This window comes from Sus scrofa, chromosome 1 (genome assembly GCF_054392235.1).
Source record: "Sus scrofa isolate SSC_HxYL_T2T_F1_AM1 chromosome 1, Sscrofa_HxYL_maternal_Yorkshire_Landrace_v2.0, whole genome shotgun sequence".
Lineage (NCBI taxonomy): Eukaryota > Metazoa > Chordata > Mammalia > Artiodactyla > Suidae > Sus > Sus scrofa.
In genome coordinates, this window is record NC_139383.1 from 65,343,187 (window position 1) to 65,367,070 (window position 23,884).

The 23,884-nt window shown below is 35.1% G+C and overlaps 1 protein-coding gene across 33 annotated transcripts in view; it reads left to right on the forward strand.

Moving 5' to 3' along the window:
- Nucleotides 1-23,884, forward strand: part of LOC102160801 (uncharacterized) — a 1,256,521-nt gene that overhangs the window by 747,981 nt on the left and 484,656 nt on the right. For 22 of the 33 annotated variants that reach the window (XR_014806241.1, XR_014806208.1, XR_014806256.1 and 19 more), the window contains one exon: nucleotides 19,643-19,724. Coding sequence is in view for 3 of the 33 variants with exons in the window: in XM_084960987.1 (XP_084817113.1) it covers nucleotides 19,643-19,707 (65 nt within the window). In the remaining 30 variants the exon portion in view is untranslated. Of the gene's footprint in view, nucleotides 1-10,813; nucleotides 10,907-19,642; nucleotides 19,725-23,884 lie in introns of all 33 variants that reach the window. The other 11 variants (XR_014806243.1, XR_014806209.1, XR_014806264.1 and 8 more) reach the window with 1 other exon arrangement.

Sequence of the window (23,884 nt, forward strand, 5' to 3'; positions counted from 1 at the left end):
ATTCTGATGTGTAGCACTGAGAACTATGTCTAGTCACTTGTGACAGAGCATGATAATGGGAGAAAAAAGAACGATGTATACATGTATGTGTAACTGGGTCACCATGCTGTACAATAGAAAAAAATTGTATTGGGGAAATAACAATTAAAAAAAAAGGAATCCAAAAGCTCAAAGAATTCATCATCAGCTGACCCACAAAAATTATTAAAGACAGTTTTTTCAGGCAGAAGGAAAATTATATGAGAAAGAAACATTGATCTACACAAAGGAATACAGAAGATTAGAAATGGTAACCAATGTGTAAATATAAAGTATTGTTTAAATGTATTTAAATATACAACTGTTTAAACAGATAAAATTTCATGTGGAGTTTACATATATGTGTAAGTAAACTGTATCACAACAATAAAATAAAGGCTAGGGAGGGAAAATTACACTGTTTTCAGATTTTTATACAGGAAGTGGTATAATATCACTTGAAGACTGAAGATATAATGTATACATTAATGGAATAAGCTATTGAAAAGGACAAAAAATAGATAAATTTCAAAATAATTATGCCAGTAAAATAAGCCAGACCGAAAAAAAAAAAGACTACATAATATATGATCCCATGCATATATACCTCTAGAAAATGCAAACTAATCTTTAGTGACAGCAGATAAGTGGTCACAAGGGATGAGAGTTGGGGAGGAGGGTACCAAATGGAATGGGGGAGACACATAAGGGGAAGTGAAGAAACTTTTGGAAAGTTATGTATATGTTCATTATCTCAATTTTGATAATGTTTTCACAGGTTTATACATCAAAACATAAAATTGTACTTATTGAGTATATATGGCTTATTGTATAATAATTATACCTCGATGAAACTTTAAAATATGTCAGTATTAAAAAGTGGCAAATGTTTTGGAAATCTTTTTTTTTAATCTAGGAAAGATAATTTCACAAGCATAAGGTACTCTTTAACAGTATATCTAAAATACTTAATGTATTTCAGGAAAGCAGCTAAACTAAGACTTAAATGCTTTAAAAATATTTTTTATAATAGAGAATCCAGGATCCAAATGAAGTTATAATAAAATTAAAATGACATAGTTATGATGTTTCCTGAATATAGATATTTCTATTCAAATTTTAAGTGAGAACTAATTTTCAAGTGCCATTCTCTTCAATTTCTGAGACAAAGAATTATCTTTAATGAATCTTCTATCATTTATCATGAGGATGCAATTTTTTGCCTTCTAGTGATATTTTTCTCAGCATCACAAATTAAAACTTCAATATATTTATTTTCTATACAGTATTAAAAATAGATACCAAAAATTAACTTGGACATTAAGAACCAGTAATGTAGTTCTTTTGCATGGTAGTAGTTATGGAAATTGATTATGGACTTCTTCATAGGATCTTAGCAAATGCCTTACTGTACTTAACTACACCAGTCAGAATGGCCATCATTAATAAATCCACAAATAACAAGTGCTGGAGGGGCTGTGGAGAAAAGGGAACCCTCCTGCACTGCTGGTGGGAATGTCAACTGGTACAGCCACTATGGAGAACAGTTTGGAGATACCTTAGAAATCTATACATAGAATTTCCATATGACCCTGCAATCCCACTCTTGGGCATCTATCCGGACAAAGCTCTACTTAAAAGAGACACATGCACCCGCATGTTCATTCATTGCAGCACTATTCACAATAGCCAGGACATGGAAACAACCCAAATGTCCATCGACAGATGATTGGATTCGGAAGAAGTGGTATATATACACAATGGAATACTACTCAGCCATAAAAAAGAATGACATAATGCCATTTGCAGCAACATGGATGGAACTAGAGAATCTCATCCTGAGTGAAATGAGCCAGAAAGACAAAGACAAATACCATATGATATCACTTATAACTGGAATCTAATATCCAGCACAAATGAACATCTCCTCAGAAAAGAAAATCATGGACTTGGAGAAGAGACTTGTGGCTGCCTGATGGGAGGGGGAGGGAGTGGGAGGGATCGGGAGCTTGGGCTTATCAGACACAACCTAGAATAGATTTACAAGGAGATCCTGCTGAATAGCATTGAGAACTATGTCTAGATACTCATGTTGCAACAGAAGAAAGGGTGGGGGAAAAAACTGTAATTGCAATGTATACATGTAAGGATAACTTGACCCCCTTGCTGTACAGTGGGAAAATAAAAAAAAAAAAAAGAACTATGCTTCCAAATGTTTATTATGAATAAATTATCAAGATGTGCAAAGATTTAGCTATAAGGATGCTCATTAAAATGTTTACAATAGTGAAAAAATTGGATACAGTTTTAATTTCCAATAACTAAGTATTATTTAAATAAATGTTGGCACATGTAAATAATTAAGTATGCCACTACCAGTGATGTTGATGGATACTTAATGGGCTAAAAGGTATTTATAAAAATCGAAAATGACAAAGTACAATTTTCAAGACAACCTGTACACAATGCTGCATTTTATAGTTTAAAAGTCTTTGTTTATAGCAGGATATACAAATACATATATAGGCAATCCTTTAGCTAATCCTATATTTTAGGTAGGCATTATTGTGAAATGGATCAGTTTAAAATGTTGTGATTTAAAATATTTTGTTTATTCTTGCCTCCTTTGTCATAGATTAGTTGGCTGTAGGTGTGTGGGTTGATTTCTGGGCTTTCTATCCTGTTCCACTGATCTATATTTCTGTCTTTGTTCCAGTACCATACAGTTTTGATGATTGTTGCTTTGTAATATAGTCTTAAGTCCAGGAGCTTGATTCCGCCAGCTCCATTTTTCTTTTTCAGGATGGGTTTTTGGTGCTTCCAAAGAAACTTTAAAATATTTTGTTCGAGTTCTCTGAAAAATGTCCTTGGTAATTTGATAGGGATTGCATTGAATCTGTATATTGCCTTAGGTAGTATAGTCATTTTGATAATATTGACTCTTCCAATCCACGGGCATGGTATATCTTTCCATCTATTAGTGTCATCTTTGACTTCAAATATACAATGGAGAAAAGACAGCCCCTTCAATAAGTGGTGCTGGGAAAATTGGACAGCCACATGGAAAAGAATGAAATTAGAACACTCCCTAACACCATACACATACATAAACTCAACATGGATTAAAGACCTAGATATAAGACCAGACACTACAAAACACTTAGGGGAAAACATAGACCAAACACTCTCTGACATAAACCACAGCAACATCTTCTCAGATTCACCTCTGAGAGTAATGACAGTAAAAACAAAAATAAACAAATGGGACCTAATCAAACTTAAAAGTTTCTGCACAGCAAGGGAAACCCTAAACAAAATGAAAAGACAGCCCACAGAATGGGAGAAAATCTTTTTACAAATGAATTGACTGACAAGGGATTCATCTCCACAATTTATAAACAGCTCCTACAGCTCCATACCAAAAAAACAAACCACCCCATCAAAAAATGGGCAGAAGATCTAAACAGACAAGTCTCCAAAGAAGACATATGGATGGCCAAAAAACACGTGAAAAGATGTTCAACATTACTCTTTATCAGAGAAATGCAAATCAAAACCACTATGAGGTATTACCTTACACCAGCTAGAATGGCCATCATCCAAAAGTCTACAAACAATAAGTGCTGGAGAGGGTGTGGAGAAAAAGGAACCCTAGTACACTGTTGGTGGGATTGTGAATTGGTGCAACCCCTGTAGAAAACAGTATGGAGATGCCCCAGAAAACTAAAAATAGAACTCCCACTTGAACCAGCAATCCCACTCCTGGGCATCTATCCAGAGAAAACCACGACTCGCAAGGACACATGTACCTACAGTTCATTTTCAGCACTATTTGCAATAGCCAAGACATGGAAACAACCTAAATGTCCATCGACAGGGGAGTGGCTCAGGAAGAAGTGGTACATATAAACAATGGAATATTACTCAGCCATTAAAAGGAACAAAATACCAGAATTTTTAGCAACATGGATGGACCCAGAAATTATCATGCTAAGTGAAGTCAGCCATCCAATGAGACACCGACATCAAATGCTTTCACTGACATGTAGAATCTGAAAAAAGGACAGACTGAACTTCTTTGTAGAACAGATGCTGACTCACAGACATTGAAAAACTTATGGTCTCCAGAGGAGACAGTTTGGGGGGTGGGGGGATGTGCTTGGGCTGTGGGATGGAAATCCTGTGAAATCAGGTTGTTATGATCATTATACAACTACAGATGTGATAAATTCATTTCAGTAAAAAAAAAATATTTTGTTTAAATCATGGCTGTTGAATGTGGCCACAGGAGGTCACCTATGGAGAGAGTACAGATAGAAGATGTCTCAGTGCTGAGCTTAAAGGCATAGCAATGCTTAGGAGTTGGTAAGAGTAGAATCCATCCAGGACACCAAGAAGGACAAGCTAGTAAGGGAACAGATTAACCGGCATGGTATGGTGTCTTGAAATCAAGGGAACAGATTAACCAGCATAGTATGGTGTCTTGAAATCCAAGGAAGTAGAGAGTACCTATCAGGGCTCACAAGAAAGACACCAGTCCCCATCCCCGCCCCGCCAAAAAAAAAAGAAATAACTCTGACCATCAAATTTTAAAATATAGTGGTCTTTGGTGACCTTGTCAAAAGCTGTTTCATGGAATAGGTTCAAGAGAGAATGACAAGTTAGGACATGGAGACAGTAAGAATAGCCAATCCTTTAGCTTTATTTTTGCTTTATGATGTAGATGCAGAGAATTAACCAATTCTCCGAAGTCACCAAAATGACTTGATCTCAATGCAATGGACTGAATATTTCTGTCCCTGCCCACCCCATCCCCCAAATTCATATGTTGAAATCCTGACCCCAAATGTGATGGTATTAGGAGATAAGATCTTTGGGAGGTAATTAGGTCATAAAGGTGAATCTCTCATAAATAGGATTAATGTCCTTATGAAAGGGACGCCAGAGAGCTCTCTAGCTCTCTTTCTTAAGCTTGCTCTTATCTCCTGTGAGGTTATAAGGAGAAGTGAGCCCATAACCTGGAAGAGGACTCTCACCAGAACCTGGTCATGCTGGCATTCTGATTACAGACTTCCAGTCTGAGGACTGTGAGAAATAAGTTTTCATCATTGATAAACCAACTATCTATGGTACATTGTTATAGCAGTCTAAACTAAGACACTCAATATTTTCAATTTCTATAGAGAGGATACTGCAGATTTAACTTAATTTGTTGACTTATTTATTGACAGCTGGACTTTTATCTGCCTGGCATTCCACACCCAAATTAGGGGAATGATTTATGTTTAGGTCATCCAGTGAGTCTTCCTTATATAGAATTTTAATTAATGCATTTTTAGCACCCAGTCTCCTATCTATATCCCCTCTTAGCTGATGTTTCTTATGTTCAGAAATGTTCTGAGATTATAAATGTTCCCAGTGTTCTGAGATTATAAAGAGAAGACAATCTCCCTTTATGGTTCTACTGCCTTTTCACTTTCCCCAGGTAATATCTTCCTTTGTTTTTTTTTTTTTCCCTGTCTGCTCTGTATCTTCCAAAAATGTGTTATAATTCCTTAATTACTGAGGCCCTTCACCTGTTCATTTATGAGTTTATATCATTTTTTTCCTTCTTTCACTTTAATATATCTCAGGAAATAGAGGAGATAAATGAATTTGTTTAAACTTCCACTTCAAATCAAAAGATTTGTGTGCATTTATTGGGTGGGAGGGGCATTGAAGAGGAATAGAAACTGTTATATAAGGATCTTTGCTCTCCTGCATAAAAGCATAATAATGCCTTCTTTAAGAAGACAGAAGCAATTTTAACATTGAATTAATCATTCTTTGAATAAAGTGTGTTGCTTTAAAAAAAATTGAGCTCATAGAATATACATACAAGCAAAAGATAAAAATAGTTATGATAGTTTTACAACCTACATGTTTCAGCTTTTCTTATAAAGTGTTTGAATCAACACAATACTATATAAACACTTAATATCAATAATACATATCAACACAGTATATACAATGTATCTTTAGATGTGCAGCATGGATACATATTATGGGCCCCAATAATTCCTTCAGAAACAATCAAAATAGTACATGAAAAGTCAAAGAATTTTAGGGATGTTCTAGAAGGAACACAAGCCTTAATTTCATGGGAAATCAAGAAGGTAATGCAAAGGAAATTAATGTTATGCTAGATCTCTACCTTAAGTTATTTACGTGACTCTAGAAAAAAGAATAGAAGGAAGAAATACAAGTGACTGACCTCTTTTATCAACTGACAAATTCATCATACGTCCATATGTTGTAATGGATGCTGTAGTCTGACAGTTCTTAAGTATATAATATGTAATTTATATATATATTACATATATAAATATTACCTATATACACTGCTTACTGTTGATCTGAGAAACTATTTCCATAAACTGTAATAATTTTGATAAGTTTAAAAAATATCTTTGTGCCACTTGTGAAATTTCTATTAAAAATACAGCATTCAGCTCTAACTTTTGCTGCATTGACAATGGCTGATAAGTTTGGTTAAGAAAGAAAAAGGCATGTAACATTTTTATAGTAGATAAAAGTAATTCAAAGTATTTAGAAGTAATTTCTGTCATCACAACAGCTTCAGTAAATATAAAAGTATTATGAAATTTATTTTTGACTTAGAGCTTACCTTTAAAAGAGATATCTGATAAAGGAAATGAATTATGACTGAGTTTCAGAATTCTTAGCTTATTGCATGGAGACCTCTCTATTATACCTTAAGTGGAACTTTAAAGCGATAAGTGCAGATGTAAGGAAACCATGAATAAAAAGTTATGCTTGGAGAAAGAAAAAGAACATTTCTTTTTTTCCCACATTTTCTGCTTATATTGATGAAGACCTAAAATGAATGATTCCCCAAAACTATACCTTTCTTGATTGACAGGAAAATATTAACATTGGAAACCTTTGATAGTGGTGATTTAATTCAAAACCATTACGCTAAACTTTTTGAATTCTGAATCCTGGAAAACTCTCATTTTTGGAAACATAACAAACCAAAAGAAAACAACTTTATAAGTGAAAAAAATACCATTATTTCTGACACTGATGATTCAGAATTTGACACTTTTGACAGACTGAAGCTTACCATTAGCTCTTTGCTGAAGAAGAAAATAAGGAAATGTAAATAAAACAATCACTTGGTTAAAGGACTTTCAAAAACTGTCAGTTCTCTACACTGATATAGAAACATCTATGGCTAATCATTTTCCCTCTTTTAAAAAGAAAACCTCCTAAATGTTTTATGTAGGGAAGACTTAGATTCATTGGAAATGAAAATTCTAAGGCATTGGGGAGATTACCTTCACTTGAAGACTTGTAGGATGAACTCTCAGATTATCAAACAAGTCACTGTCTTTTTTAACCATATAGAAGTCCTTTGTAATGATATTAGTAATATCTTTCATAAAAATAAAATGAATTTTGGGGAAACATTTTCAACCTTGGTCAAGAATCTGTTGTAATGAAAGTAATGAAAATGGGTGAAGAGGGCAAAGAACAAAGTGGGGAACCTGGTCATAGCAGGTGGCAGGAAACCTGTGTAAGATGGTTGTGGAGCAGTTGGAAAGAGGGTTATGAGAAGGGAGACTGAAGTATAAATGGCAAGGAACTGGTGGAGTGGGATATTTTACCTGGTGTTGATATGGAACGTGGATTCAATCCTCCTTAATTTCTGAAGAGATGAAGTATTGGAAAACAATTTTGACTACCTTTTGGTTGTGCCATACAGCAGTCTGTCTTAGACACCTTCCTCCAGCTTGTCTTCTTAGGTCGCCTTTTATAGATAGATAAGAATGCTTGGATTCTGTATCCCTCTGGTGATGCCATTCAGCCACAGTTTGTACAATTGCAGTGGAATAAATATCACCACCTACATTTTTTTTTAATGTGCTATCATATGGTCACACTCTCCTACCCTCACTTATTTGCCATGTCTTTAAGACAGTCTTTTCACTAGTTTGCTATACTTTCCTTATGATGTTAAAGACCTAAGGCTTATTTACAAAACTCAACTTCAGCAACGTAGAAGGACATCATAGAGGCCCTTAGAAAGCATATAACAAAATGAGATTAAATGTTCAAGGATTTTATTAGGAGGAATAGCTGCTTGAAGCAAAACAGCAAGGAAGCTGTATAAAGCTGGGACAGTAATAAAACCACGTGCAAATCTGATCCTGAGTAAAGGGAAGGAAGAGAGGTTAGCCGCTGGTGTTCTAGACAGCCCCAAAGTCTAAAGGAAGTTTGGCAAAACTGTCGGAGAGTGCTTTCACACTAAAATTGCCCATCAGTGGTATCCTGTGTCTCTTTAGTATTCCTACCACTCTCAGTATTAGCTGGGAGCAGTCCATGGTCTCAGCATAAATGCAGTTAGTTCTGGCTTTCAGAGCACCAGAGCTGGGATCCTTGGTCAATTACACTCCCTGAAGTGGTGGGTCTCCAAAGCTCATTCTCCTGACCACCACTCTGAGACCCTTGAACCATTCAGGTATGTTTCTCCCCGTAGGTCCAGAAGCAGCTCTTCCATGTTTTCCTGAGCAAAATCTAAGGAGGTCTGTGGAATGAACTAAAGCTCCCACCACTGGAGTTGATCCCTGGCTTGTCACCAGTGCTCCTTTCCCTTCTCCACTCTTCATTCTAAATTCCTGTCATTCTCACTGATTCCCTCAGAAGGTCTTGGTGGCTTGGCTGGTTGTATGAAGTCAACATTAATTCCTGAAATATCTCAACCCGCGATTATTAGAATTTTTACAGTCCAGGTTCCTTCACATGACTGTTCATTTTTACAGTAAGGCAAGGAAATATTAGGACCCAAATACCTCCTCATTCATTCTTCCCTCTCTCCCCATGCGCAAGCAGCCGTACATCATTTTGATGATCGGAATCTATTACTCCTGCCAATAACCAGGCTCCTGTTTTCTCCTGTTGATCCATAGGCACCAGGTTTCACAAGTTTCCAGATGGTAGTCCTCACTTATAGCTTGATGGGACCTGTGGTATATTCCCTGGCAGAATTCAAAAGTGTGAGGATAGGAAGCACAAAATCCTTCAGTGAGTTAATGGCCCCTCCGTGGTTTTACCCAAGTATCTTTCCTACTTGGGATCAAGCACCATATAGGGGTCTCTGATTTGACAAACATACCTCAGCCTTTGAGAGTGTTTCCTCAGCACTGTTACTTCAGTTGCACATAGAGGTATAGTCTACCATTCTATGAGGCTGGCTGCCTCTGAATCATGTAGTATGTGTTAGGATGATATTTTTCAAAGAATGAATGACTCTCTGCCTCACTCCAGACTTCCAGAGGCCTGTGTTGTGATTATCCACTGGAGCTTGCCATAAATTCCACATTGCACCTTTTCCGACACTATAGGATCTGCTGGATCCTCCAACACTAAGAAATATTGTATGACCCACATGGTGGGGCTGATGGCCTCACAGCCTGGACCTGCTCTAGCACCCTTTCTTGCTCTTCCACTTTTGTGTTCTTGTACATTTTTTGTTGTTTTATTTTGGATGTCAAGTAGAAATATTGTTGGCTGCCCATCACTTCTGCCTGTAAGGATGCCATGCTCTATTAACCATTTCCACAACTCAGCAGGTTAAAGTCCTTGACTGTCTCTCCAACTTAGCCTATCATTATGATAATTGAAGCCACCTAACTCTGGCAATTAAATGCCATCACCTGGCTTCTGTTACTTGGAGGGCGTTGTTACACTTGTTAAAAAGCTTAGCTCTGTAAACATTCCTCTCACCATCACTGACCTGTGAAGAACCGTCACTGAGCTTTTGGCTTATTCCAGTGCCGTTCTTACCAGCACGTTCCTGGTAGTCTTGGTGAAAGGTATGTCTTTTTGACTATGCTGTCCTTATGTAACTTGCTCATTCAGTGTACTCACTTTCCTCAGCCTCATTATCCCTTCTTCTTCTATCTGCCAGAACAATATTGGCACTTCTATTTGCTGAGAGTTGGCCATTATTTTTCACATTTCTCTAAAAGCCACCCCATCAGCAAGCTTGCCCTATCACCTGGAGTTATTGCCAGGCTGTTAAATTCCAGCTCTTTAGAAAGTACATCTAGGAGTTCCTGTCGTGGCGCAGTGGTTAACGAATCCGACTAGGAACCATGAGGTTGCGGGTTTGGTCCCTGCCCTTGCTCAGTGGGTTAATGATCCGGCATTGCCGTGAGCTGTGGTGTGGGTTTCAGACACGGCTCAGATCCCGCGTTGCTGTGGCTCTGGTGTAGGCTGGAGGCTACAGCTCCGATTTGACCCCTAGCCTGGGAACCTCCATGTGCCGCGGTAGCGGCCCAAGAAATAGCAAAAAGACCAAAAAAAAAAAAAAAAAAAAAATACATCTAAAGCAATGAATTCTTGCTTATCGAGCTATAAGTTCTGGCCCCCTTGATCAAAAAGCCTCAAAATCTAATCCAAGTGGTACTCCCTTTGCCCTTGCCAGGGTATGGCAGCTGGCTCTTGCATTTTTTTAAATGTAGAGTTTTTCTTCCCTTATCAGTCCTAGCACAGTCCTGGCCAGATTATGCTGGGATTTGAGCATAGTTATTAGCCTGACAGTCGGAAGAGGAGTTAGGGCAACTCCTGAGAGGGTTAGTACTACCGTGTGAGAGAGAAGCTTCTGTATCATCTTCCATCTTCACTAAGAAAATATGGGTTATCTTTTCTAGCCCAAGGAGGCCAGGGGTGACCAGGAATTTGAATAGTTGTGAAGGTCATTCATTAAGATTTCTGCTCTATTTTTCAGGAGCCATGAAGGCCCTCATCTTTGCACAGCAAGTCTGCCTTGGCCGACTATCAAATATGTCTGGAGCACTGTGTCTCTGACACTCTACTGCAGGTGATTAGGACCTCTTTGTAAACTAGATCTGAGACTCTCCAGGTTCACACACTTAGGCATAAACTCCCTGTTAACAACCCTTGGTCTCTCATTATCCCTCTGAAGGATATTTTACTCTGCTGTCTCTGTACACATTTTTCCCCAATGTTTTTCAAATATCTGCATCATTACACCTGCCATAGCATTCCGTTCCACTGGGACATTTTCCCAGGTCATCATTGGTGAGATTTTTAGCAAATGAGATACTACATTCTGCAAGGATCATTCAGGCCCCACATAGTAACCAGGATGATATCCTTTTCACCTGCCAGGTGGTGGGTGAACCAGCCCCAAATCGTCATGTTCTCATTTGCTCAGATCAGTTTTGATACTGCTTGTCTTGTACACAGCTCAGAAGTAGACACTAAGATGGGGTTAAACATGCAAGTGTTTTATTAGAGAAACCACTTTTTTGAGATAAAATGGTAAGGGAAATACTTAGTACCTTCAGGCCACAATGTGAGTGAGAGAGAAGGAGGGACATGGCCTTAACAGTCGATGCTTTCCAAGGAAGTTTCAGCAAGAGCTTTAGGGAGGTTTCAAGCTGAAGTCAGCTGTTGAAGGAGTCCCATGTCTTTCAGGAATAGGCATCACTTGCAGTGCTCTGTGATTGGCTGGGAGCAGCCCATGGGAAGTGGGACTTCAGTGCAAATACCACAGTGGATTTCACAGTGCAGCAGTGGGAGCTCTTGGTCAGTTGCATTTCCCATAGTGGGAAGTACACAAGGAATATTCTCATGGCTTTCACACGGAGGCAGGCATTTACTTCTAAACTTCTTTCCCATTTTCCCATTCCTCCTCCATTTTCTTCCTTGTTGGTTATAATTTATGAACCTAGAGATTGTCTTTGGATTTTTTTCCACTAATATGATAAGTTAAATTACTGCCATATTAGAGTAGGACTTGGGAAAAAGTTAGATGACACCTCTGGTTTGCTATTTCCTCACTTAAAAAATAAGTAGCAAGATTGTGTTGAGAATGAAGGAACCCAGGTTTGTAATTAAACATAATATTATATACTAATTTATTCTTTGTCTCTTTTCCTTCTCCCCTCCCCCACCTCCAAGTGCTTCCACTAGTATGTAAGATCCCATGAGTCCCAGGGGCGTTTCTAAATATTTCACTCCTATGTATTGCCAGCACCAGAACTCTGCCTGTTGCATAGTAGGCACTTAAACAATACTTGTTGGTAGATGAATTTAGTATTTGAGAGACAGTAGGTCTCCAGTATGTGAAGTTTCTCATTTTTCTGCAGAGTCTGAACAAGTACATTTTCTTCCAGTATATTTTATTGTTTCCTACATACAAACCAAGAATGAATTTTCTGATAGAAAAAAAAAAATTCAAGAAAATAGTTTAGTAAATTTCCTTGATGGCCAGAAATCTCTGAGACCATTTGAACAGTGTTGTAAAAATCATGAATGTGGACAAATCACAGCAATAATTTTGGGGCTTTAATTTAGAATTTAATCATTTTATAATTTTGGACTACAATTGAATATTAGAATTATTATTAACATAGACTGTTTGATTTCAAATACACATTTTTAATTTGTCCCACCATCCAACATAGACTTCCTACATTTCAGGCACTGTGCTGGACTTATAAGCTTGCATACACTCAGAAGTAAAGTTGGCTTTTAAATATTTCTGGTAAGTTTTCTTAAATAGTAAACCAGAAAAAGACAATCATTATTAGAATTCCATCCTTGACACAGAACTTTCCTTTATTTAATACAAGTATGTGTTATTGTGCCTGGCCTTCCAGCATGCCCAAGGCCCTGGTTTTTCAAAGGACTGTGAACTTTCTTTCAGTATTGTATCGGGGCACAAGAGTATATCTTAGCAATAGTAAACAACTTCCTATTGAGTGTGTGCTCTAATATAGAGTTTGAGCTGAAAAAAAAACAGACTAGCATTGTAGATTGTGAAACCCACTGAGCAGGGACCGTGTCTGACTTTATGTTCAGTACTTGATTTTTAAATGAAAAAAAAAAAGAAACAATTTCATTTCTGACTATTGCAGTTTCTCATTTGAGAAAAAATAGGGTTTTCACCAAAGGTTGGTAGAAGAATTCACAGCAGGAGTTTGAGAGAATAGAAAACGTATCACTTCTTGTGTGACAGCTGCTTACTTCAGATTCCTGATTGCTTTAACATATTTACTGCTTTCTCTTAAATAGATAACAAATGTTAATCAAAAATTTTATTCATTTTAAAAATGAATAATAGACAGATGTGCTTTAGAATTTGTAAGTGTATTTATTAATTAAACACTGATTGGAGCTTAGGGTTTTTCCCCCTCCAGTTTTATTGAGATATAATTGGCATACAGCACTGTATAAGATTTAGGTGTACAGCATAATGATTTAACCTACATACGTCATGAAATAGTTATCACAATAAGTAGAGGGAACATTCGTCATCTCATACAGATATAAAATTAAAGAAATACAAAAATTCTTTATGATGAGAGCTCTTAAAATTTATTCTCTTAACAACTTGCATGTAAAACATACAGCACTGTTAATTTATCATGTGGTACATTATATCCCTAGAATTTATTTTACTTGCAAATAGAAATTTGTATATTTTGACTTCATTCAGTTCCGCCTTTCCCTACCTGCCCTGCCTCTGGTAACCACAATATTGTTTCTTTTTCTGTGAGTTTGTTTGTTTGTTTTTGAAGTATAACTGACCTACAACACAGTTCCTGTTGCACAGCAATGATTCAATATTTCTGTACATTTCACAATGAACACAATGGTTAGTCTAGTTACAATATGCAACCATACAAAGAAATTACATGCTTATTGACTATAGTCCTCACAATGTACATTTCATACCCCCTGACTCATTTATTTTGCAACTGGAAATCTGCACTTCTTAATCTTCCTCACCTCTTTTCTTCTCCTCCCCGCCGACAGCTACCTGTTTGTTCTCTGTATCTATAACTCTGTTTCTGTTTTGTTATATTTATTTCCTTTTTTTATATTCCACATATGAGTGAAATCATACAGTATTTGTCTTTCTCTTCCTGACTTATTTCACTTAGAATGATATCCTCTAGATTCATACATGTTGTCACAAATGGCAAAATATTTTTCTTTTTATGGCTGAGTAGTATCCCATCTCTTTCTCTCTCTCTCTTTCTCTCTCTCACACACACACCCCTCACATCTTTATCCACTCATCCGTTGATGAACATTTAGGTTGCTTCCATATCTTGCCTATTGTAAATACTTTGTAATTAGTATTTTCATTTTCTTCAGATGCATACGCAAGAGTACAATTAATGGGTCATATAGTAGTTCTATTTTTAATTGTTTGAGCATCTCCATACTGTTTTTCATAGTGGCTATATCAGTTTGCATTCCCACCAACAGTTCACAGGAGTTTCCTTTTCTCCACATCTTCGCCAACTTGTTTTTTGTGTTTTTGATAATAGCCATTCTGACAGGTATGAGGAGATAGCTCATTGTGGTTTTGATTTGCTTTTCCCTGATGATTAGTGATGCTCAGGCATCTTTTCATGTGTCTGTGAGCTATCTGTATATCTCCTTTGGAAAATTATCTATTCAGGTCCTGTATTTTTTAATCAAGCTGTTTTTTAATTTGTTTTTGATGTTGAGTTATATGAGTTCTTTGTATATTTTGGATTTTAAACTCCTTATTATATATATTGTTAGCAAATATCTTCTCCCATTCAGTAGGTGGCATTTTTATTTCGTTGATAGTTTCCTTCAGATTGCAAAACGTTTTAATTTGATGTAGTTTGTTTGTTTATTTTTGCTTTTGTTTACCTTGACTGAGGAGACATATCCAAAGTAACATTATTAAGACCAATGTCAGTGTTTCCTGTCTATGTTTTCTTCTAGAAATTTTATGGTTTCAGGTCTTACATTTAAGTCTTTAATCCATTTTGAATTTATTTTTTGTGCTTGTGTGAGAGAATAGTAAGCTAGTTTGATGCTTTTGCTTGTAGCTTCCCTGTTTTCCCAACACCACTTATTGAAGAACATTTTAAAATTCCTTACTGAGGAGTAGTGTGTATATTATTGTGGTGAATCTTCAAGATTTTCCCACTCTTAAAACCTTTTTCTTAGAATAATTCATTATATTAAAATAGCTTTTTAAAAATTGGGCTTAAAAACACAACTTTGTGTTACTGAGTAAAATTCCATCGAATGTATTGAATGTATATACCACATTTTGTTTGTTCCTTCACCTGTTAATAGACATTGGGTTGTTTCTACTTGTGGCTATTACACATGATGTTTCTACTTCAGCTACCCTGGTCATTTGTACACATGTCTTTTTTATAGACATAAGTTTTCATTTCTTTTGGATAAATATCTAGGAGTAGACTTGCTGAGTCATATGGCTTACCTAATAGGAAGCTCTAACTTGTTTTCCAAAGTGGATAAACTATCTTATATTTCCACTGGAGATGCATGAAATTTTGAATTCTTCTAGTTCTTCACCAACACTTGATATCATAAATCTTTTTATTTTTAGCCACTCTAGAGCATTTATAATGAGATACCATACTGCTACATGCAAAAACATGGACAGAGCTCAAAAACTTTATGCTGAGGGAAATTTCATGCACAGGAGAATATATACTGTATGATTTCATTTATATGAAATTCCAGAGGGCAAATTTGACCTATGGTTATATGAAATATTTGCTTGGTGCCAGGGATGGGACTAAAATTAGCTACAGAACACACAAGGCACAGAAACTTTTGAGGATCATGGGGAAAAAAATATGTATTTTTATTAAAATAGTTGCATCAGTATGAATATTTGCCAGAATTTATCAAAATGTACACTCAAAATAGATGCCTTTCATTGTATGTAAGTCATACGTCCAATAAAACTGATATAAGAAACATATCAAACTTGGTTTTGATTATTAGCAAAAAGTGTTAAACCTATTTAGTTGCTATTAGGAATATAAAGTATTTTAAGAATGTAAACAAAAGTGTTCAGGCAATCCACAAAATTGAGCACCATGCTTTCCAGGGAAACATGTCTGTAAAAGCTGTCTGAATATCTTGCATTCTGTCAGACTGAATCAAGTCCTTACACCTAGAGAGTAAAATTCTGATCACATGGTCAGTTGGATTAGGTTTTGATAGTTCTAATTTACCAAAATATGAGTATTTATTAATGATTATTAAATTAATACATGTTCCTTATAAAAAGAAATGCAGAGGAAAAGTATCATTCTACCACCTAAGGGCAATTATTGCTCATATTTTGGAGTATTCTTTCATTATTAATGCAATTTTTACATGTCTCATATAATATGGTAAGTGCTATTTTGTAAGTGCATTTTTTCTCAATATTAAATCATTAACATTTTCCCAAGTCATTAAACATTCCATAAACATCATTTTAATAACTGCATAATAGCTCATCATATGCCTGTACCATAATTAACAATTACTCTTTTAATGGCATTTAGAGTTTTTTCTAAATAGCAGGCACATTGCCTAGCCCACTGATTCTTCTCCAAAAATTTTGTTGAATGAATGAGTGAGTCATAAATACTGTTGTGAAGAACATCTTTGTGCTACAATTTTTATATTTTGTGAGAAACTTTATGATAAATTCCCAGAACTAGAATGTCTCTGGCAAATACATTAAAAAAAAAAAAAGTTTGAGGTACTGATTCATTTGTCAGAAGCTTTTATATTGGGAGTAAAGGAATGATACCATCCATGGGTCTCTAAAAGTTAACATTTTAAAGTAATTAAATGTGTTTTAAAGAATTATAGATTTTTTTGACTGGCTATTTCTCTTAATGGTGTTCTAGTAAGATCAATTAAAACTCTGGCCATTTTGTTTCTTTTCTTTTTCTTTTTTTTAAAGTAACCTCATGGTAGTCCTTTCTCTAACAACATCTTGATTTTAGATCACCTTCAATCCCACCACGTTATTTAAGTCTACTATATAAATTCAAGATTTGTTGTCTTGTTTATAACTCCTGTTTGCCGTCACTGCCTTTTTTCATCCAGTTTGGTCTTTGTGTAGATTTGTTTCCACTCTGGCCCTTACTGAGAGACAGACACTAAGAAAACACATAACTTGTCTGTTGTGATGATAGTGGCAGAGTTGACACTTTTTACTTAGCTGCTTTGGCTTATTTTCCCAATCTAGCCTCAAAGCCTGAAGCCACAATTCTTTTAGTGTTGATTGCTTTTTACATCTACTTCTCAAAGTCAAACTTTCTCACTGCCAAAATGGTCAGGTCTTGGGCCTTATTGAATTTAATGTATTTCAGATCTTGCTAATCAAGCAGCCATAAAGCAAAAGTGCTAGCTGATTATCTAGCTTAGAGGCTACAGCCTTGCTGGATGCTGGCCCCTACTTATGCCTATCCTGACCTTGATTTCTGCCCCTGGTGCATGGGGGTGGGGGAGCTCTCTGATGCAATGATATGGAGCTGGAAAAAAGATTCTCTGGCCATATTGCTGCTAAGGTGTTAATTCTTGGAAAGCTCTTGATTTTTTTATGGGCTTTCTAGTCTCTTCATTTCCAAATCTCTTTCTTCTTAATTTGGGACAGTTGATTAACATAAAAATATTGTTGTTTATTTAAAAAAAAAAAAAAAACTGCTTTCCTAGAGAGAAGTCTCCTTTGATACTATGTTATACAGCTTCTATAAGGCATGCCTAGGACTTTGTATGTACATGACCAAAATAACCAAATTAGGTATTTTGATAGATTAGCCATTATAAAAACTAAATCTATATATGCTGCCTGCATGACTTGCAAAGATGAGCCTGAAAAAAATAAATAAAATGATTGGAGCAACTCAAATGTCTAAGTGGCAGCATTTAAATATTTTCTATGTGTTTCAGTTAGGGAGGAACATTTATTTTTTCATTTTGAAGAGAGTTCAGTAAGTTAATTTTATTGAAAATTTAAAATTTTAATGCTGATTTACAAAACCTATGAGAAAAAACTGGCTCACTATTTCCTTCTAGGTTAAGCATTAAAATCAAGGTACCAAAATCTGAATGCTTTTGTAATAAGTCTCAAATATTTTATAAGGTCGCATTGCTGACATGCAACAGTGAATAAATAAAGCTGTGATATCTTAAAACCCAATTGAAAGCTTTTTAGACTAATCGATACTGCTCTTCAATTTTAAAAATGCATTTCTCTACATTACAAATGAGTTGAGAGATAATATATAAGTAGTTAGTCAAAAAGTATGGCACAATTCCCTTGGCAACTGCCCATTTCCTAGACTCCATTGCCACGCACTTCGTGAGGGTGTGTCAGTGCTGCAGGCCGAGTAAGGGTCAAGGGTTTGGGGAAAACAGGTGTCGCTCAGACCATTTTACTTGACAGTAGTGAGCACTGAGGTCACTGACCCAGCAGAAGGAAAATCGGCCCAACAACAGTGGCAAGCTGTATCTGTGACATTTTTTGCCCTCCTTTTTACAGCCATTTCCCTTTCGATTCACACAATCTTTTCTTTTTCAACAACACGGGGAGGAATGCTTGTTGCTTCTGGGCCCTAGAAGGACTCAAGTCCACAGATATCTGTGAATTTTGAAATTTAAAGACAGGATGAAAGATTATATTAGGCCAGTATTTGGATGCTTTGATGATAAATTGTGACTTCTGTCAAGAGGTATAAATACAATATGCAGATGAATTAGGCAATGAAACAACTGTTTTTTTCTTTCCCCTTTTGGTTTAATATGCTTTGGCTTTAATTTTCCTAAAACATGAAGTAGATACAATGTTTAATTTTTTATTTGACTTCATTTATTTATATTTCATTTTCTTCTTATTTCTATTTCTCTGTTTCTCTTTCTCTCAATCTTTAATGCTCAGGCTCACTTATACAGACACAAATCACATTTGCTTCTTTAAATAAAGAAGCAGATTTTATAGATTTTTTTAGGGTTTTATTTGAAAAGTATTATTGCTCTTGAAAGTTGGGTACATTTTACAGTATTTCTTTAAAAAAAATCTCTAAGTCATCTTTCTACTCAATGCTTACCTCACAAATTAAAATGTTCCTGCTTTTTACTGTACTTTTCAATTCCTTTTAAAGTAGCAATTCTCTGTAAAGATGCCATCAAGAGGCATTAAGTGACTTTAAATAATTTTGTAAAATATCATGAAAAGTAGATATTTTACTAGATACTCCAATAATATTTTATAGCTTATATAGTTGGCATCCTTCTAATACTCTAGAGTATTTATGAAGACAACTGGGAATTAATTTACCAATATTGAGTTTAAACCCACTATAGCATATTATATTGCTTGAGTAATATCAGTATAAATGAAAAAAATGTTCAAGAGTGTATAAAGATGAAAATGGTAGTTAAAAGAAATAAAACAATGTACTGTGATGGAATGGTAATGTTATGAATATCTCTTGGTATATTCTAGAAATTAAAAGAACCTGTTTTTTGTAAATGCAATAGTCACATTTAATTCACATCTGTCAGATTCAGATTTGAACAGCTAAAGGGAAAACTAAAGGAAATGATTGTAGATTTTTTTATATTTGTAAGGAAATAATATATGGCTCAATTTGTAAGCTTGCTTCTTTTTTTTATAAAGTGAGAAGTAACAGTTTATTTCCATAAAACAGGAAATAAACTGTTACTTTTACATTTGACATTTAGTTCATACATGTTTCTTTGTTTTGTTTTTCAGGCTCAATTTTCCTACATAATTCAGAGTTGTGGCTTGGGCAATGCCAAGAACCACATCTGCACTGAAATCAATTATCTGTTGGGTAAGTGGCGCAGACATGTTTGATATTTTTTTTAGCTGCAGTCAACTCCAATGTTTACATTTTATCTATAATTTTATTGAAGACTCTTAGGAAAATTTCTCAGTATCGCTTAAGATTATTTTGTCCGAAGTGCTTTGTATTCTGGCAGGGTTGGGATCTGCCTTTATGGATATTTTTAAACTATCCTGTTTAAAACTAGGAGGTCTAATATACTGCCATTCTTAAACAAACAAACAAAAAAAGGGAAAGACTAAAATACATTCATTTGTATAATCCACTTTGAATCTAGTACTTATTTTTCATCAAAGTCAAACTCAAGGAGTTCCCATCGTGGCTCAGCGGTTAATGAATCTGGCTAGCATACATGAGAACGCAATTTCAATCCTTGGCCTTGCTCAGTGGGTTGGGGATCCGGCATTGCTGTGAGCTGTGGTGTAGGTCGCAGACACAGCTCAGATTCTGTGTGGCTGTGGTATAGACTGGTAGCTGTAACTCTGATTTGACTGCTAGCTTGGGAACCTCCATTTGCCTCAGGTGTGGCCTTAAAGAACCAAAAAAAAAAAAAAAAGTCAAACTCAAATCAAAATACTTCTAATTGATCACATTGAAAAATTAAACCTCTCATGTCTTCTGGCTGCTGTCATGGAATACCATAAACCGGATAGCTTACAAACAAGGGCAATTTATTTCTCACAGTTCTGTAGGCTGGAAAGTTCAAGATCAAGGCCCTGGAAGTCTTGTTTTCTGGTGAGTGTTCATATATAGTCATCTTCTCACTGTGCCCTCACAAGGCAGAACAGCAAGATCTCTGTGGTCTCTTTTATTAGAGCACTAATCCCATTTAAGAGAACACCTCCCTCATGACCTAATCACCTTCCAAAAGCCCTACTTCCAAATACCATCATACCTGGGACTGAGTTTAACATATGAATTTGGGGTGGGGGTCACAAGCAGTCATCTTGCAGTATCACTCTTCCCTGATATCTCTTTCATCACTTTATTTTATAAAGATTAGGAATTTAGAAGATCAGGATTTTACTTCAGCTGTTTATCCAATCTTCCTTAGAGACTAAGAATTTCCCAAACACCTAAGTATTATCTTGTTATACTTGGCCCTTTGCCTCTGTTTCGCCAGTTAACATTTTCTGTTAATTATTTTATTTTATTTTATTTTTTATTTGCTAAAGACTGAAAAATAAAATGAACTGCAGTTTTATCTTTGATAATATGATCAAATATAAAAATTTCTCAGTATGTTATTGTCCCATTTGTTAAATCTTTACAAAAATGGTGACAAAGCAGTGGGCAACTGTATAAAAAGCATTTAGAAAGATCATGAAGAAATTAATATAAGAAAATAGGATATAGAAATAAAGTATAAGAGAACAAAATGTTGAGAAAGAGAAAGCACAATAAAATTTGAATTAATTAATAGTGAGTGCTAATCACTTATTCAGTATTTACTGAACAATTGCTATGTTCTAAAGGCTGATCTATTTCTATGATGTGCCACTAATCATTTCATATTGAAAATATTTCTGATATTAAATATTTTTATATCAAACCAATGGGTGTTTATTATAGAAAATTTCTCATATTGGAAATATCAAAAATAGAAAAATGAAAAAATCTTTAATAATATTCTTGCGTGCAAAGTATTGCTAATATTTAGTATCTTTTTTCTGTGTACTTACGCTGTTTTTATTTAATTGCAAATATTCTGAGTATTGAGATGTATATTCTGATTTTTTCAATTAAAATTTTTATTATTTTCCCATTATATTAAATATCTAAAATATGGTTTTAAATGACTCTATGATATGTCAACAAATTTATATGCCAGAATTTATTGAATTTTTCCCATATTCTTGGGCATTTAGGTTGTTTATAGCATTTTATTTTAGGTGATGTTACAATCAATATTTTCATTCATAAATCTTTGGTTTGCCTCACCACTTTTCCAAAAAATAAATCCCCCAGTGTGTAACTGTGAGTATAAAAATGATAGTGAGCAAAATTATATCAACTTAAATGTCTACCAGTAGTTTGAAATTATGCCTAATTCTTGTTTCCCCCTCATCCAGTGAAGTATAATTTTTAAAAATACTATTACTCAAGAAACCTTTGCCAATATAATGTATAAAAAGGATTATTTTGTTTTAATTTGCATTTATTTGATTGTAAATGTGGTTGAATATTTTTCATATGCTTATTAAGTATTTGTATTTTTCTCATATCAAATAGCTCTTTTGAGCTATTTTTTGTCTTATTGCTTGGATAGAAGTTTTTACATATTAATATTTAAACCTCTTTTTAATTGGTAACATTTCATCAAACATTGTTTGCCTTTAATTGTTCTTTATATATACTTAGCATTCTTAACGTTGACCAAACTCAAATCCTTGGAGCTTTCTATTTTAATTAAGAAAATTTTTTATTGAAGTATAGTTGATTTACAATATTATGTTAGCTTCAGGTGTACAGCAAAGTGATTCATTTATACATATATATATCTTATTTTTCAGATTATTTTCCCTTATAGGTTATTACAAATAAATTATTGCAGTTCCTTGTGTTATAGAGTAGGAACTTGTTGATTATCTATTTTATATGTAATAGAGTGTATCCTCCTAATTTATCTCTCCCCTCACTTTTCCCTTTGGTAAGCATATGTTTGTCTTTGTCTATGGGTGTATTTCTATTTTGCATATAAGTTCATTTTTATCCTTTTTTTAAACTCCACATATAAGTGACATCATATGATATTTGTCTTTCTCTGTCTGCCTTATTTCACTTAGTATGATAATGTCTAGGTCCATCCATGTTGCTGCAAATGGCATTATTTCGTTCTTTTTGATGGCTCAGTAATATTTCATCATATACACCCACTGTATCTTCTTTATCCATTCATCTGTCAATAGACATTTATGTTGCTTCCATGTCTTGGCTATTGTAAAGAGTGCTGCAGTGAACATTGGGGTGCATGTATCTTTTTAAATTACAGTTTTCTCTGGATATATGAAGAGGAGTGGGATTATAGGATCATATGGTAGCTCCATTTTTAGTTTTTTAAGGAATCTCTTTTTTGTTCTCTATAGTGGCTATACCAATTTACATTCCCATCAACAGTGTAGGAGGGTTCCCTTTTCTCTACACCTTCTCCAGAATTTATTATTTGTAGACTTGGAGTTTCTGTTGTGGCTGAGCAGTAACAAATCCAATTAGTATCCAAGAGGATGTGGGTTTGATCCCTGGCCTCGTTCAGTGGGCTGGGAATCCTGCATTTCCATGAGCTGTGGTATTGGTCACAGACAGGACTCAGATCCCACATTGCTGTGTCTGTGATGGAGGCTGGCAGCTGTAACTCCAATTCAACCCCTAATCTGGGAACTCCCATATGTAACAAGTGTGGCCCTGAAAAAAAAAGGGCAAAAAAAAAAGAAAAAAATGACCTTTTGATGATGGCCATCCTGACTGGGGTGATGTGGTACCTCATCGTAGCTTCAATTTACAGTTCTCTAATAATCAGCAATATTGAGCACCTTTTCATGTGCCTTTTGACTATCTATATTCCTTCATTGGAGAAATGTTTATTTAGATCTTCTGCCCATTTTTTGGATTGGTTTGTTTGTTTTATTGATATTGAACTGCATGAACTGTTAGTATATTTTGTTTTTAAGTAAAGTTTGGTCAATTTTTTATTTTTGTTTTTATTTTCATTACTCTAGGGAGTGGATCAAAAAATATAGTACTGTGATTTATGTCAAAGAGTGATCTGCCTATGCTTTCCACTAGGAGTTTTATACTGCCTGGGCTTATATTTAGGTCCTTAAGCCATTTTGAGTTTATTTTTGCGTGTGGTGTTAGAGAATGTTCTAATTTCATTCTTTTATGTGTAGTTGTCCAGTTTTCCATACATCACTTCTCAAAGAGACTGTCATTTCTCCACTGTATATTCTTGCCTCCCTTGTCATAGATTAATTGACCATAGGTGCGTGTGTTTACTTCTGGGCTTTCTATACTGCTCTATTGATCTATAGGTCTGTTGTAGTGCCAGTAACATACTGTATTCATTACTGTATGTTTGTAATATAGTCTGAATTCAGGGAATGTGATTATAATTTTTGGATTTGGACTTATTTTCGAAGTCTGTCTCCATG